This window comes from Epinephelus lanceolatus, chromosome 19 (assembly GCF_041903045.1).
Source record: "Epinephelus lanceolatus isolate andai-2023 chromosome 19, ASM4190304v1, whole genome shotgun sequence".
NCBI classification, from domain to species: domain Eukaryota; kingdom Metazoa; phylum Chordata; class Actinopteri; order Perciformes; family Serranidae; genus Epinephelus; species Epinephelus lanceolatus.
This window is the reverse complement of record NC_135752.1, coordinates 18,678,115-18,694,780: the sequence shown is the minus strand read 5'-3', so window position 1 is coordinate 18,694,780 and position 16,666 is coordinate 18,678,115. Positions and strand designations below refer to the sequence as shown.

General features: G+C 40.8%; 1 protein-coding gene across 4 annotated transcripts; it reads left to right on the top strand.

The window, feature by feature from the left end:
• The first annotated feature begins 225 nt into the window (after nt 1-225).
• pax8 (paired box 8) lies at nt 226-14,170 on the top strand. 4 transcript variants are annotated; one of them, XM_033645966.2, is made up of 12 exons: nt 226-378; nt 3,046-3,203; nt 6,377-6,518; nt 6,655-6,852; nt 7,103-7,179; nt 7,378-7,503; nt 8,579-8,754; nt 8,960-9,080; nt 9,327-9,578; nt 9,969-10,070; nt 11,132-11,224; nt 13,188-14,170. In XM_033645966.2, the coding sequence occupies exons 2-12, from the start codon at nt 3,182-3,184 to the stop codon at nt 13,256-13,258; spliced, it is 1,380 nt and encodes a 459-aa protein (XP_033501857.1). In that variant the 5' UTR covers nt 226-378; nt 3,046-3,181; the 3' UTR covers nt 13,259-14,170. The 4 variants fall into 4 exon arrangements, with proteins under 4 accessions (XP_033501857.1, XP_033501856.1, XP_033501855.1 ...); XM_033645965.2 differs by having other exon boundaries at nt 6,353-6,518; nt 11,135-11,224; XM_033645964.2 differs by having other exon boundaries at nt 6,353-6,518.
• The last annotated feature ends 2,496 nt before the right edge of the window (nt 14,171-16,666 follow it).

Sequence of the window (16,666 nt, the reverse complement as noted above, 5' to 3'; positions counted from 1 at the left end):
GTACAGTCACTCAGTGGGAGTAATGCCATCAAAACACAGGGTCAGTCATCCTTTTTTTTTTTTTTTTTTTTTTTTTTAGTGGAGAGGGGGGTGAATTTTCTTCTTCTCTCCTCTCCATAAAACCACACCTCCTCCTTCCTCTCCCCTCCTCCTCCTCCAATGGCTGCAGGGCTCCGTCCTGTGCGCAGCCCCGGTTGGATAAAACCTGGCTGAGTGTTGGCAGCACACACACAACACAACACAACAGCAGCTCTGCCTCCTCCGACACACACAGCCCGGACACACACCGCATTTCACATCACCAGAGTCTTCAGCATTTTGGATAATATCGCTACATCTGCTGGGGGACGTTTTTATCCTGTGCTGCGTCATTGAAAGGTAAGCTCTCATTTCAGTGTCTCAGTTGTGTCTGTGTCGATCCGCAGTCCTGAAACACAGCGAGATATAAAGCGGAGCAGAGGAGGATTCAATTAGCCAAAAATCACTCTGCAAGACGAGACAGAGGCTCTGCTGTGGGGACGCGCAGAAAAATGAGGCTTCACAATGAGACCAGTTTATAATAATTAAGGTGTGAAGATGTGACCCAGGTGCAGGTGAGCGCAAAGTTTGCTAAAGAGCAGTGATAATCATACAGAATCAGTCGTCAGTGCACAAAAAGAGCTGAATAATTGTGGTGAATTTTTAAGAACGAATCGCAGCTTGTGTGAATTCATCGAGTTTCATGTAAGGAAAATTTAACCTTGGGCCCAAATTAGAGGCTTTAGGCAGTAGTTTGGATCTATTATTTCCTCTCATCTGTTACAGGCGAATTAAAGTTTCTTTTTTATTCTATAACTGTGAAAAGGTAAAAAAAAAAAAAAAAAAAAAAAAAAAAAGCAAGAAAATGTTGTAATGGTCCTTAACTCAATCTGCGCGAGGCTGGACTGTCACCAACACGATTAACACAAGGCACGATTATATGTATTTGGAATAAATAGAAAACACAAAAAGAGGATATTTGTATTTGCGAACAATTCCTTTAACATTGCACTTACTATTAAGACAGTAGAAATCAACCAAAACACAGTGAAGTAGTATTTTTCACCCCCTATCAGACACATTTTTCATTTTTCAAAAAAGAAAAAGAAAAGAAAAGAAAAAAAATTACTTAAAAAGATAAAAATTACAAACATGAGATGTTAACTGCTGAAAAATAATTTTAAAATGTCTACAAATGCTGCAGGAAGTCATTGTTAAAATGTCACTGTTAATGTACAGGTGAAATGATAGCATATTAATTATCATTAATCACAGGAACATTCATAAACAGCAGTCAAACACTTGTTATACTAGTACTAACATTATAAATACTGGGTTAATATACTCATGGCCACCCAATTACATTTAAAACTCATGGAAATGTAAAGAGTAAGTTTGTTTCACATCCTTTTTTGTCCCCAAAACCAACTGTTTCCATCATTAATGATTTTTTAATTACTAGGATATTATATTGTTTTGTTATTACAACAATTAAATAATATTGCTACATTTTTATTTTAGCCAGTAAATGAATATTAAAATCATTGCATACATTTTGAATAATGTGCCGCTTCTAAATACAACTGGCTGCTTTTATTTTTATGTTTTGAATTTGAAGTTTGCAATTAAATTATTTAGCTTTTTGAGTTTTACTTTAACCCAAAACTTGCAAATGCTTATGCTAAATAAACGACTACACACATCCTTTTTTGAAATGTACTCAAATTATTCAGTATTATTATATGATATGTTAGTTTTAGTGCCAGTGAAGTAAATTAATTAAACCTGGCAATGCTCAGTAAATGTTTTTACCTCCAAACCAAAATAACTTTGACTCAACTTAGTGTTGCCGTCAATCATCACATGTAACAGTGTGTGACAGTCTGCTAATTATTTAATTTTAACGTGTCCACCCAGCAGGACATGACAACACCTGACACGCTTAAATGGCATTAAAACAGCTCCACACAGAAACATTAACCGTGGATTTAATCTTTATTTTCTACACAAGTGTGAGTATTTTCCACTTGTTTTAGACCAAACATGATATTTCCAATGATTGTAGTTGATGTAAATTAACAACATTCCTATCTGTGAGTCTGTAAGTCTTAATGAAGGTGCTTATTTTATGTTAAATGTCTCATAATGTTTTACTCGTGCTGGAAGTTGATCCAGCAGAGTGGAGAGCAGCTGAGCAGATGGAGCCTGTAAACAAGGCTCACATATGGGCAATAACTACTGCCAGCGACCACATGTAATACACACTTAGCATCTTTTAGTTAAGAGTTGGGTTAATAATAATTTGTCACATCTCTGAACTCTGTCGCTGTTGTTTCTTTTTCAATTTTCAGTTAAATTTCTCTTCAGCAAATGAGAAATGGAGCAACCACTTGAAATGTTTAAAAGAGTTTTCTGGAAAATTATGTTCACTTGATACACTGCAGTGGTTTGATTCAGGTTCATTTTGCTTAAAATTAATTTAGTTAAAAGGGTAAATTAGCCAAAAATTCAAACACAGCTCTGAAAAGTGATTCTTTCCTTAAACTTTACTTCTTCCACTTACACCAAATCCACTTTACAGCATAATGAATATTATAGTCCTCCATTTTTATGTTCCCAACCCAAAACAAAATACATTTTCTGGTTCTGATAATTATAAGGTGATTAATGAGACCAGTCAGTCCTGATTACAAAGCGGTTAATGAAGGGAAATTTTATGTATAACGGGAGCAGCCATCTGGGTTGGCCGAAGGGGAAGAAGATCTTTCATGTTTCACAAATACTGACTGTTACATTTAAGTATTTTTACACAAATACAGACACACAGGCCTGTTCTATATAGTCTAAAACACAGATATACATACACATATCATCTAAAGACAGACAGGTACAGGTGATTTAAAGACAATATTCAGCTGTATCTCCCCACAGAAACACACACATATAGTGCCACCAGCTGAGTGTTTGAGCTCAGAGGCATCACACATGACCAAACAGCCAGTTTGATAAACCACTGTCCTCCTGCAGCGTGCGGTTGACAGCGTGCTCAGGAGCACACTCATGCCAGACGAGGCAGGACGGGGAGTAGAAACACTTTAAGTGGGACAGCCTGGAGCCGACCGTCACGTTCAGCTGGTGGAGCAAGGACCAGAAACTCAGGGATATGTCCAACAACGCTGGAAGAGGTAAATACACAACTCGAGCTGGCCTCTCGGACTCCTAAGGATAGTTCAGCTCAAAACATTTGATTTTTCCTGACATGAGAATCGTGTTTTCATATTTATAACCCACATAATATACACATTTCCCTTTTTATTTCCCATTATGTAGCTTGAAGTGGGTTGTAACACACACATACAGTATAGTTGTAAGCTAATACAAGTGTTTATCAATGTATTTGCCAACAACTATAACTCCTCCTGTGGGTATCCATAAGTGGAGGCTACTGTAAGCAGATAAAAAATGACATTATAATAGCATAAATCCTAATAGGAGAAGTTATAACTGCTGATTAAATGCTGTACATTAATAAAGACTCACAAAAATGTCATTATATCTGCTTACAGCTACATTATAGTGTGTTATAAATCCTGTTTTAAAGCTTTACATGCTGTTATACATAAATACATGGCTTAAAGTTAAACTAATGAGTATCAGTTCGAGTTCTTTATTGAACCTATGATGCTTACCTGCAGGAGTGTAGGTTTAATTTCAATATTAGGTGTGAATTTGGGGGTTTAGGGGTCCTCACCCAGTGTAATTTTGAACGTCAAATGCTTAATTTCCTGCATTCTGGTGCATTTTTATGCACTTTTTGTTCCTTTTCTGCATCAAATTATGATTTAAATGTCTTTTGAAATGTTTTACTGGGAGAGACAAGTGAACATATGCTCTGTAGGCCCCTGAAATCTACACCTATGCTCACATGTAGGTCATTTTATGCACATTCATTCTAATTTTGGCCTGGCGTGTTTGGTATCTTTGGAAACTTTAGGATCTCCACTAGAATTTAAGATCAAACTCTGTGGGTTTTGACTGATGTTTGGCTGCACAGTGAAACACTGGAAACACTGTTTGGGAGAGTGTAGGCCCACAATGGGATGCATGGAGGTGTCTTGTCTGCTCACTGTAATCGTTGAAGGAGTGAATCGTTATTTTCCTCTGGTCGTTGTGCAGGATATTGGGGAAGTTAATTGGCTGGCACTTAAAGCTGTCAGATATAAATTTAGAACAATCCTCCCCTGCTGGTCAGAGCCACTTCAGCGGGGTCAATCATGGAGCAGCAGGAGGCTGACGACTGTCTATCTATCTATCTATCTATCTATGAATTCACGCTTTGTTTTTTTGCTGTGCACGCTGTTTGTGTGCGCACCGTGCGCGTGCACTGTGCGCGCGCCCACCGCCCCCCGGGTCTGCTCGGCTTTAATATCCTGCAGGTTGATGAAGCTTGGCGGGGAGATTTTTTTCCACACTCCGCTGGCAGCGTTAATAGAGGCTCCCCTCCCTCCCTCCTCTCCACTCTCTGTCTCCCCCTCTCCTCTCCTCTCCTCTCCTCCCTCGGCCTCGTCCGGCCGCTGTTTGATGTGGAAATGAAAGCTGGGAAAAGGCTGAGAGAAAAAAAAGAAGCGTCTCAATGGGTTAAATTAAAAGCAATGGTGTTCTTGCAGAGTCACCACCGTGCAGTCCATAGAGAAGATAGCGGAGGCTGCTGGCTGCAACGCAGAGCGCGCTTTTGTCTGATGCTGTTTACTGGAGAAAAACACTTCTTATGTTGGTGTAGGATGTTATTTAATTGCAGGATCAAGCTTTGACAGATATCTGAGGCTTATTTAGATTGATGCATGTGCAAAATAATTGATATTTATGACAATTAACTATAATGACAATGCTAGATTTTTAGTTTTGTGCAGTAATTTATTGATCTAACCATATTTTACGCACGTGCACAAATGCATACACAAGTATCAAAACGACATGACATGAGAAATAAGATATTATCTGCTCCATATGCATTAAAATTCAATTATTATGTGGATATTTTTTAAAGAAAATGACACCAAAGTAACTCCTTATATAGTAAAAAGCATATTTACCAGGCCTTTATTTGTATATAAATAGAATAAATATGATATATTTTGCATTTACCCTTTAAAAATATCAAGTATACTGTAATAAGAATAATAAACATTATTATTATGGGCTATTTTATACAAAACTGCAGTGCAGCATGTGGAAAAATACACATTAAAAAGACAAATAATACCAAAAAAAGTGTAAAGTGATTAAATTTACCTCAACTTTATAAAAACTTTAAATTAACAATAGTCTTTTCAAATGATATGAATCACCATATAGAGTGTTTTCCTCACTAAATGATGTGTTTCCTGATCATTTCCAAGCACAAAATAACCACCTTCACTGAAGCCCAACGAGCCTCATGTTTTAAACAAATTACCGGCAAAGACGAGAAGGGAGAATTGTGAGAATCAGCCCACAGGTGTTATTTATAAGGAGGTGATTAGCTTTGTAAGTAATTAAACAATCCTCAATTTAAAAATGTGAGATGTTTTTTTGCTGCCGGGTGAAGTTCAATTGGAAAGAGACTTGTCAAAACTTCAACTAGATCCAACTTTACAGGCCAATTCAACTTAGATAAATAAATGTGAATAAATCAGCTCTGAATGTCACTATCTTCTTCAAGGTTTGTTTCTCCTCACTGCTTTCATCCTGTCCTGCATCCTCCACTTTATTTTTAATATAAAACTTCATTATGCTCCTGACAATGCCGACACTGCTACAGTTATTTATTACAGTTGAAGGCACGTTTAATCTTCAGCCTGTTAAAGATTGTGTAATAAAGTTGCAGGGTGTTTTAAAACAGGGACAACATAATATTCTGTTAATAATAGCTTTCTTCTGTATAGTTACTTTACTGTTTTTGATAAAAATCCATGAAGCTACATATAACACAATAAGCTTTTTTCTCTTTTATGCTTTTTTCTGACAGCTACTTTTCATTATCACTTGCAACATTAACTTAGTTGATTACTTAAACATGCTTGTGTGTGTTTGTTTGAGCAGTGCAGATCTGTGTAAGGTGTATATATGTAATGTATCCAGGGATGATTTATACCCAGGACGGCATCTAAGTTAAGATCCTTGGTTTAATTTAACTGCTAAAACACTTTCTGTGTTCTCTGCGGTTAGTCCGAGTCTTCATTGTCCCCAAAAATGTGTGTCCAGGTGTGTGGGACTTTGTGTCGGGTGACATTGGCATGTGTCTGATCTCAAGTTCCATGACATTTATGGTTGTTCATCCCCCCTCCTCCCCCAGGTCATGGGGGTCTTAACCAACTAGGTGGAATGTTTGTTAATGGACGCCCACTTCCGGAGGTGATCCGGCAACGCATTGTGGACATGGCCCACCAGGGGGTTCGGCCTTGTGACATCTCCCGGCAGCTCCGAGTCAGCCACGGCTGCGTCAGCAAGATCCTGGGACGGTACGCGAGCGCTTTACTCAACTTCCTGTTGCCTGAACATCTGTTTACTTACCAGGAACACTGGTGTTTGTTCGACAGTTAAACCTTAACTTGCTGTGCTTTAAAAGTAAAAATCTTTTCTCCTATTTTCCTCCAGCTACTACGAGACAGGCAGCATCAAGCCTGGCGTGATCGGGGGCTCCAAACCCAAGGTGGCCACCCCGAAGGTTGTGGATAAAATCGCAGAGTACAAGAGGCAGAATCCCACCATGTTCGCCTGGGAAATCAGGGACAGGCTGCTGGCGGAGGGAGTGTGTGACAGCGACACGGTGCCCAGCGTGAGCTCCATTAACAGGTGACAAACTGAATTATGAATGAAATCATGTTAGAGGTACAACTATGCAACTGTGGCTCAGCAGTGTGTGGATTCATCTGGCTGACTGGGTGTCAGAGGAGAGATGGATGGGGAAGATTTACTAGAGATGTTTCATGGAATTAAGCCACATTACATATTCCTGATATCACTTATTAATATGTGAACATTCACAGACAGTGTTAGATGTGAATTCTTGTTCACTCAGTTGTGTTTCTTCTGTTTAATTCAGAATAATTCGAACAAAGGTCCAGCAGCCGTTCAATCTGCCTCTGGATGGCAAAGGCCTGAGTCCAGGACAAACCCTCAGTAAGTGATACTCACACATGCACAATGGAGGCCACCACCCATTTCACCGAGCATTATCATAGTGAAGGATTAGGGTTAGAGAGCACTCCTCATGTAGGATTAAATTGGTGACCTTGTGGCAGCGAGACGAGTGCAGCGTACAGTATCATTTCCACTGTCTGCTTCAAATCTGTCTGTCTTTATTTATCTCTCCCTCAGTACCGAGTTCGGCGGTCACCCCTCCCGAGTCTCCGCAGTCAGACTCTTTGGGCTCCACCTACTCCATCAGTGGCTTGTTGGGTATCCCCCAGCCCAGCGCCGAGGGCAAGAGGAGTCACGATGACAGTAAGAATCACATCAAATGAGCGAGACACCACACCACTGTTGACACTGTTTTGTTTTATTGGGGCGTCACATGTGTGTGTGTCTGGTAAACAAAGGAAGGAGTTGTTTTACATTCAGCTACTTTTTTCAAGTTATTAGCATCCTGCCTGAAGTCACCCTGAATGTCTCCAAAAGCTGCAAAACACCATCTCTCTTCAAATTGCTTTGTTTAATAACTCATTTGACCTTTATTTTACCTGAAATTCATTGAGAACAAGTCTTTTTTCCTGTCACAAGGGAGAACAGGCCAAGAGGCACCAAACAAAGAGCGATCAAGTGTTTAATAAGAATTCAGTTTGTTGAATTCAAAATAATTCATTCATCTCTTGAAGGGCAATTTGAGGGATGCTTGTGTTGCAAGTATGAAAAAACAACACATGCACAATTTATTCTCACACTTTAAAGATAAACCTTATGCAAGCGGAGCATATAGGGGATGGCCAGGGGCATCACCCAGAAGAAGGGGCCCTGATACTGCAAACCCCACCCAAAAAACAAACAAACAAACATGGAGTGCAGTGTATGTGTAGAGCCTTAGAGTAAGAGAAAATGAAATACAAAAGCCATCTAGGGCACAGTACAAAAACAACAAGAAGACTAAATTTGCAAATTTTCTCATACCGTATCTGCTTATTGTTATTTATTATTATTTCAAGTTGATGTTTGTTTGGTAACTTTTTTTAATTTGTGTTGATTTCTATGCCATTTGTCAATAATAATAATACTTTTTTGGTGTTTTTTTTTTTTTGTTTTTTTTTTGTGGCAGTGGCACCAAATGTGCAAGGTCAAGGACAGACCTTGTGACATTATTTCTTCTATATTGTCCTCTTGTGGTTAAATGGTTGAGAATCATTTTAGCATTTTAACATCTGTATAACGAAACAGTTTAATTTTTGGGGACATAATTCTTTGTATTTTTTCCATATTTTTCCAGAGGAATTTTTGGAAATGATAACAAATTTTGTATGTGTCGTTTCACCACACACGTAAAAATCTTCTTCCCATTGTCTTCTTCGTCCTCCTCTTGACTCTCCAGGTGATCAGGAGAGTTGTCGGCACAGCGTGGACTCTCAGGGCAGCGGAGGCGTCCCAAGGAAACAGATGAGAGTGGATCACTTCTCCGCAGCCACACAACATCTGGACTGTGGGTTTGATCGCCACCACTATCCCCCGGACTCATTTGGCTCCGCCTCCAGCAGCAAAACAGAGCAGGTAAAAACAAGACAGAAAGTATTTGAACAGTAATTTCTAGAAATACTTTTATTTTTTTCTTTCCATTTTAGATTTTGAGCTGTAAATTGACATTTATAATATCCTGCATTTGTTTTTCGACTTGTACAGATTCATATTTGCTCCCTCTCACACTGTACAGAAGCACACTTTACACTAATAGCTAATCCCTGTTCACCGTCCTCAGACTTTGTACCCACTGTCCCTCATCAATGGCAGCCTAGACGAGGCCAAGACCAGCCTCTCAACATCCAGCTCCGCCATTGGACGGAATCTGACGGCGCACCAGAGCTACACCATGGTGACTGGTGAGACTCTTAATGTTAGATGATGACCTTTGACCCATGTCAAGTTGCAGCTCTCAACATGCTGACTCCTACCATCAGCATCTTTTAGTTGCATAACAGCGCACTACAATCCTGACGCCACTCACTCTTTGTTTTATTTTTGACATTTCACTCAGTTTTCTTTTGCTCCAAGTTTGTCGTTCCGCTCATGTTCATCACTCGTCTTCATTTTCTCATCCACTTGCACGCTGGCTGTCACCACCTCAGAGCCCCTACAGCCCCTGCCGCTCTGTCTAAAACAGGAAATGTCCCCAGAGGTGACCAGCACGAGCCCCTCGCCAAACATGGCAGCGTCCAACCTGGCGTTCGTGGAGCTGCAGGCACTGCAGAAGCCTGTTTCTGTCAGCAGCAGCAGCAGCAGCAGCTGCAGCAACTCCAACCATTTCCCCAATGCCTTCAACTCATTCTCCCATCATGCACCTGTGTACGGGCAGTTCAGCAGTCAGTCTATCATCTCAGGTAATGGAGGCATCCATTTCATTCATGTCACACTCATGAGAAATGTGTTTGCATTTGTGCTGTGCAAGGGGACAGTTTATTTTTATTTTTGATTCATCTGTCATTTATTTGATTTAATTTATACTTTGGTCCATGAATTGTTGGAAAATAGTGAATCAGTTTGTGTCTTGTTCATGTAGAACTCCAAAACACTCATTTTACTATGATACAAGACAAAAAACCAGCAAATAGTCACATCCGAGTGGCTGAAACCAGTTATTTTTTTGGCGTTCTTTCCCTAAAAAAATAATTCAAATGATTAACAGTTTATTATTATCTTGTAACTGTAACACCAAGTAAAACAGTAACTTAACGTGATGTTCAGTGTGTTTTTTTGGTGTGTGTTTCCAGGGCGTGACATGGTGAGCTCTACCCTGCCAGGCTACCCACCTCACATCCCCTCCCCTGCCCAGTCAGGATACTCTTCCTCTGCCATCACGGGCATGGTAGCAGGTAAGACGCACATTTGTTACCTACATTAACAAAGTCAAGGGTTGAAAATAAAAAGCAGCAGATGAGTCAGAGCGGTAGGAAGAAAGGAAGGGCGGAGGAAGAAGTCAGGAAGAGAGGCAGGGATGGAGGCTTGTAGATTAACAGAAGACAGGCTGAGTCAATGAGTAGTCTTGCCAGGGTGGTGAACTCTGTTGTGTGTATGAGTGTGTACGCGGGTGCATGTGGGCCCAGGGGGTATACAGGGAACAGGCTGGGGGTTCCACCCTGCTGCCCACACCCCCCACCCAGACACCTCTGACCACACATCGCCATGGGAACCAGGGGGCCCAGGAGGGAGATGCAGGGTGGGCGGAGGGGGTGTAAAGTCTGGGTATGAGCGAAGAGGAGGAGGTCTTTGTGGTGTGTGTGTGTGTGTGTGTGTGTGCGTGAGTGTGTGTGTGTCTACGTCAGGATGCCTGCATACAACTAGAGAGAGAGTGTGTGTGTGATGTGCCTTTTTTTATTTGAAGTCTGCCCTCCGAAGCGCGAAATGAGAGGGTCTGATTTATTATTTTTCTGGTGGGCTCGCTGTGAGGAAGCGTTGATACACAATTACTGAGTGAAAGGGGGGGTTAGGACAGGAGGAGGAGGTTGGGGGGGGGGGGGGGGGGGTGCAGGGATTCATTCCAACCAACATAATTACCAATTAGATATTAAAAAAGAGAAAAGAAAGAAAGGAGTGCCATAGAGGCTAAAGCAGGAAGTGTAGGGTGGAGAGAAGAGGAGGAGGAGGAGCGATGCGAGGGGCCGAGTGCTGAGGAGAGAGGGCGTAGAGGCTAGCTGCATGCACCACTGGGCCGGGGGATTTTACCCTCAGCCATCCACCTGCACCACAGATTAATGGTTTACAGGCTGCACTAACTGTTGGTGAATTATGAGCTAAGCCCGAGCAGACGCTGGCACACACACAAACAAGCCAACTCCACAGAGCTCTCAGCGACATCTTAGCTTTGGCTTTTAATAATTGTTGTGTTGATGTGTTTTATCTGGTGTTTGATGAAGTTTTTTTTGTATCTGTCTAGCAGCAGGCACAGACTACTCGGGTCAGACCTACAGCCATTCACCCTACACCTCCTACAGTGAAGCCTGGAGGTTCACCAATTCCAGCATACTGGGTGAGTAAGGACACACTGGGTGCTGGCAGTGTCACTACTGCTGTTTTTTTACAACCTCATGCAGCACAATACATCTGAATACATTTAGTTGTACTATAAGGTAATGATTTTGACCTCCTCCTCCACAATAAAAGACAAATTACTAATTAATTTAATTCATAAAAGTCCCCTGAGAATTAAAATACCTCACTTGTACTGACTCCATGATTCACAAACATTTCATCATGACTAGAATTTAAATTAACGGCTGCAGGAAGGAGGAGAGACTCACCAAGAAATGGCGTGCAAACTGCCTCAGTCACACGCAATATAAAACCATTAGCACATAACTAACAGTGGTGGATCTACCTATAGGAGACATAAGCAGTAGCCTAGTGTGCCACCCGGGGGGTGGGGGGGTGGGGGTGGGGGGTGCCAGAATCCTTCCCTAGGCCCCAACCACCAGAATTCCCCTCCACCCTTCTCTCCTACAAAAAGTAAAGCACCAATAGTCGTACAAGTCCCACGTAGTCATGAGCCAGAAATTCATGTATAACCCACATAAAGGAAGGCTGCAATTACATGACCAATGCGCTGAAGGAGGTAAAGAGCGAAGCGGTCCCGAGTGGTCCATAAAGGAGGCAGGTTAAGGTGGTGGATTGGTCACAAAACACAGGACTTTCACCCATTACTGTTCAGAGCCGTGTGAACTTTGGGTAAACTTTGTCATTTTAGGGTATGCTGTCACTATGTTTCTCCACCGAAATCTAACCACAGTAACTTACTTGTCTAAATCTGACCTCCATAACTTTACGATAATTACACAACTTTATGTGAAAGAAGTAATGTCATTCTTGGGGCACTAATTTGTAGGGCATCATACAAAGAGTTGTACGATGATACGTTGTCTCCTTCTACATGAGGAAAATGGTGGTGTGGAGTGGATGTGGAGTGTATTAGAGTATGAGAAAATGAAAAGGCAAAAACCATCCAGCAGTATGGAAAACAGGAAGACAAAATTAGCAAATTTGCACATACCGTACCCTCTTATTGTTTGTTACTTATTATAACTGTTTGTTAGCTAAGTTCTATTTCATGCTAGCAATAAATACAATCATAATCATAATCATTGGAGGTGGGATTTACTTAAGGCTTCTAATTTCAATGTTTGTGCCACTTATTTAACCTTTGTTTAATTGATGAAGTTCCATTAAAGTTGGAAATCTCTTTCATAGCGTGCAGAGAAAATCAGGCATCATATAAAACAAAACTAAAAAGCTACCAATTTTACAATCAGATACTCAGCTTAAATTCCTTTTCTCAGACAATTTCAGAAAGTATGAAGGCGTTCCTTCCCATCTTCTCACATCATTACATTCACATTTATTTATTTAGTTGGCGGACCCTTTAGTCCAAAGAATCATGAGGTACAAGCTACAGTGGCTCAAGGAGACACCTTCAAAAATAAGTGTCACAACAATCAGTGGTTGTTTCACCGGACATTGACAGACAGCCAAAATATTTCTTGTAGTCACAGGTAATGATTGAAAGATCACGCTGCACCACTTTATGTCATTAGCAGAGTTATAAAATTGAAAACTGGGTTTTGAAATTACACAAAAACAAATGCAGGACAGGTTTTAAAAAAGACATGGTTAGCTCTGATGCAGCATGTGACTGGTGTATATGAGTCTAGAAGATGTTTTTCATAAGTACAGATTCATGTCAGCTTAGTGTTTGGGGATTTTTCCTCCTGGTCAAAAAAGGAAAGTCCTGCACTGCTCCCATCTTTTCGATTACTTCTTGAGAGTCATGAGAGGGTTTAAGACTCAATCCACTCGCAGGACAAACAGTCCAAGCAGCTCAGACCGTGAGCTCAACCATCTACTGTAAAACCTCGGATAAGATGGATAAAGAAAGTCTGATCCATCACCAACCAACACCTCCCAGTTCTGAAGGCCTCCATCTGTGTCTCCCCCCGCAGGTTCACCCTATTACTACAGCACGGCCTCTCGCACTGCTCCACCGTCTGCAGCCGCCTACGACCACCTCTAGTCCCCTGCTGGACCTGTGACTCCACCTGGACCAAGACTGGAGAGCTTCACATCAGCTGACACACACATGGACCAAGGCATGAACGTCAAAACTGGATCTGAGACTCTGCTGATGAACCAGCAACACTTTTTTTTTTTTTTACCACACCCAGTCATATGTTATTTATTTGTCATTACAGATACCGTTGCCCACGGTAACTCTGACTCATGCACGTTTACACATTGCTAAAACTTCCCCCATGCAGGGCCTGTTTCCAGAGACTCAGCCTGACGTCTCCCGTCACAGTGCATATTTTCAGTATAGAGCTCTTTAACGCTGTTTTGGCCAAAGACTTTGTTTCTCTGCACATCTGCAACTTGACCACTGACCCAGTGAATTATGGATATGCAACTTCTTTATACTGAACTATGCCTGCTTTTTGTTTACAACGCTTTTTTTTGTCCCATCATCAACAAATTGATTCCTTCTTCTTGATCTGTGTCTGCTTGCAAATTGATTTCTCTGACTTGTTCTCCCTGTAAATTCAAGAGCTTTTTCCTGTAGTAAACATAGACTAAAGGATGAATCACAATTGAAATCACAAAATGCCCACACATGCCCCTCAGAGACAATTAATGTATTTGTCTAGCAATATGTACATATTGTAAATGATGAATTACTTATGGGGAAGTGATGCAATTTTAGTCAGAGAATGACTGATGAGGGCGGGGGACGCTGGTGATTTGGCTACAAAAACCAACAAGGCTTGAAATACATTTGTTTTGCTCAAAATAAATTTAGTTTGTTGTCATGCCGATGTTCTGATGTTTGGTAAGAACTGTGACTATTTTTTCTTATACTGTTATTAATATTATTGCAGATGTAAATAATGAATTTCTAAAGAATTATTTTAATTAAAGCATGACAAATTTACTGCTGTTTTTGCTGTCGTCTTTTTTTAAAGCATGGTTTGAATTTTACAAACTAACAACAAATAATTTATGTGTTGTGTAAATAATATTTTGTATAGGTGTAGAGCTCACAGTAATATGTTATTAAGTGTTTAAAGTAACCAGTTACGTCACATGGCAGCTGACGTTTATTTTCAAGTGTGTCAGATTTTAATTATCTGCTTATATTATTATTATTATGATTATTATTACTTGTAATAATAGCCTGGGACTTACGCACCAAAAGCCTGGTGAAATGTTGCACATTTTTTCTGCACCTTTCAGCATTTTAAAAGGACAAAAGCAACGATCCTGAAAACACGCGCATCTGTCTAATTTCTTTTTTTATTTTCTGCATCATGTAGTTTTATTTGCAATTATTTCGTCCCTCTTTGCGGCCTCATAATTGCGGCGCGTTAACGACGCCACGGTTCGGCGGTGCCGCGGCCCACCTGGTGCCGCCGCGCGGGACGGCGCGGGGATGATGGAGAGTGAGAGGCCGCGCGCGCTCCATCACCGGGACCTGCAGCACGTTGGAACAGGGTGTTTTAAGGCGCGCGCTCAGACAAGCTTTGCACAGTAGGTTATTGTAAAAAATTGTAGAATAATGCGGTTTATAATCAGATATGAGGTTAGACTTTTATTTAGGCTTTTTTTTAAAAAAAAAATTTTTTTGTTTTTATTTATATAATAATGAATTACAAGGGGAAAAAACGATGGGATTTATAATGTATGTAGAGAAAACAAGCCCAAACAGGCTTATGCACTCTACCTAAATCATATAAAACAGCTTTCACAGTGTCAAAGACATATATATGTATGTATATTTTACCATAAATGTGTTTATTAGTAGCACAAGTTACTATAATATGAATTTAGGCCTAGTGGACAACCAATCTCACCATGTAGAACAGCTATTGTTAAATTATGTAGCTTTTATGGAGCTTTCGAGCACAGCTAACAGTCTTCCTCAGCAGATAGATATGTAATAAATCAATAAAACATGTACTTTATATATTTAATAATAAATAAAGACAACTTTTAAATTGTATAAAAACCTACTTATAGGATATAGGTGGAAATTTCCAAGTGTTTTAGGCAACAGATTGTCTTTATGACCAAATATTTACCAGTATAGCCATATATTATTTTATATATATGACCAGAAAAAAGTCAAGGATTTATTAAACTTAGATTTTGTTTGCTTTTATAGTTTTTGGTCATGTTTTACTCATTTATTCACGTTTTGAGTATCCATTTTGGACCTGCTTAGAAACACATTTTTCAGGTTTTTATATCTTTTTAAGTTAGTTGTATATGAATGAACTTTAGGTTTTCTCTCAGCAGGGGAAAACAAATGTGTGCTTGAACTTGCTCCACTTTCAGCTGTTTAATCTCATTAGACCACTGCAACCTCTGCAGCAATTCTCAGTTCACGAACTTCTGTGTGGTTCATGGCCTAATTCATCATTAAAGAAAGCCCTCAAACCTAATTATGCAACTCCTGAATGCGACTGTATGAAGGCTTTTGTCTGACTTCTGAGACAATCACTTAAAGTCCTCAATATCAGTTCAGTCAGAGCGCTATCTGTCCGCTGACGAAGATCAGCCCTGACATCTTTCTGTTTACAGTATGCACTCCTCTTTCTCTCTGCCCCTCCGAGCCTCCCCTCTCCTCACATTTCACCATTTCCCTGACTCACCTCTTTACACCCCTCTCTTTGTATCCCTCTCCTGCAGCCGCACTACTGTACACACCCTGTAAACTTTAAACAATAGCTGCACTTCATCCCATTGTTGTCCAAGTGGCCTGGCCCACTCCAGACATCCCATCAACTGACTGGACACTCATTCTTTCCAGTTCCCTGCTCAGGCATGCAGAAACACACACATCCATATACACTCATACATACAGTGGAGCTTTCAAGTCAATGCGCCTCACAGGGACGAGGTAAACCTTTCCATTGAACCCAATTTCGAATTCCTGAGCCAGCTGATGGCCGGCCAGAGAAACAAGAGCAGTTAACGTTAAACATTAACAGTCTCACTGCCAAAAGCGTAAAAAACAAAACATTACACTGCTACACACAAGCCACAGCAGAAATAACTCCTCTCTGTCTCTCTCTGGGCCTATTAGTGAGGAGGTTTCGGGCCACAGTGCTTCTGGTAATGAGCCCGGCAGCACAATACAGGCACCGGGCCGGAACAGCTGAGGGCAGACAAAGCTGGCAGGACGGGGCGACTGGGACTTACTACATTTAACACAGAGCCATACTAACACTGTGTGTGTGTGTGTGTGTGTGTGTGATGGAGGAGAAGGCATGTGTCCCATCACCATTATGGGGACAAACTCAAAGACAGAATGGGGGCCCCTGGAGAAATTGCTGCCAAAAAGGCAGCAGAGGAGTGTGTGGCAATCAGTGGGATGACGGGTCGGGGTTGTCCTGCGCCAGTCATCTGGAAAGTTCTCCACTTATCT

Bases quoted from the DNA above. Each gene is read 5' to 3' on its own strand.
- pax8 (XM_033645964.2), top strand. From the start codon at position 3,182: ATGTCCAACAACGCTGGAAGAG. The intron at 9,081-9,326 runs GTGAGACTCTTA...TCACCACCTCAG, and splicing joins GAGCTACACCATGGTGACTG to AGCCCCTACAGCCCCTGCCG. The intron at 10,071-11,131 runs GTAAGACGCACA...GTATCTGTCTAG, and splicing joins CATCACGGGCATGGTAGCAG to CAGCAGGCACAGACTACTCG.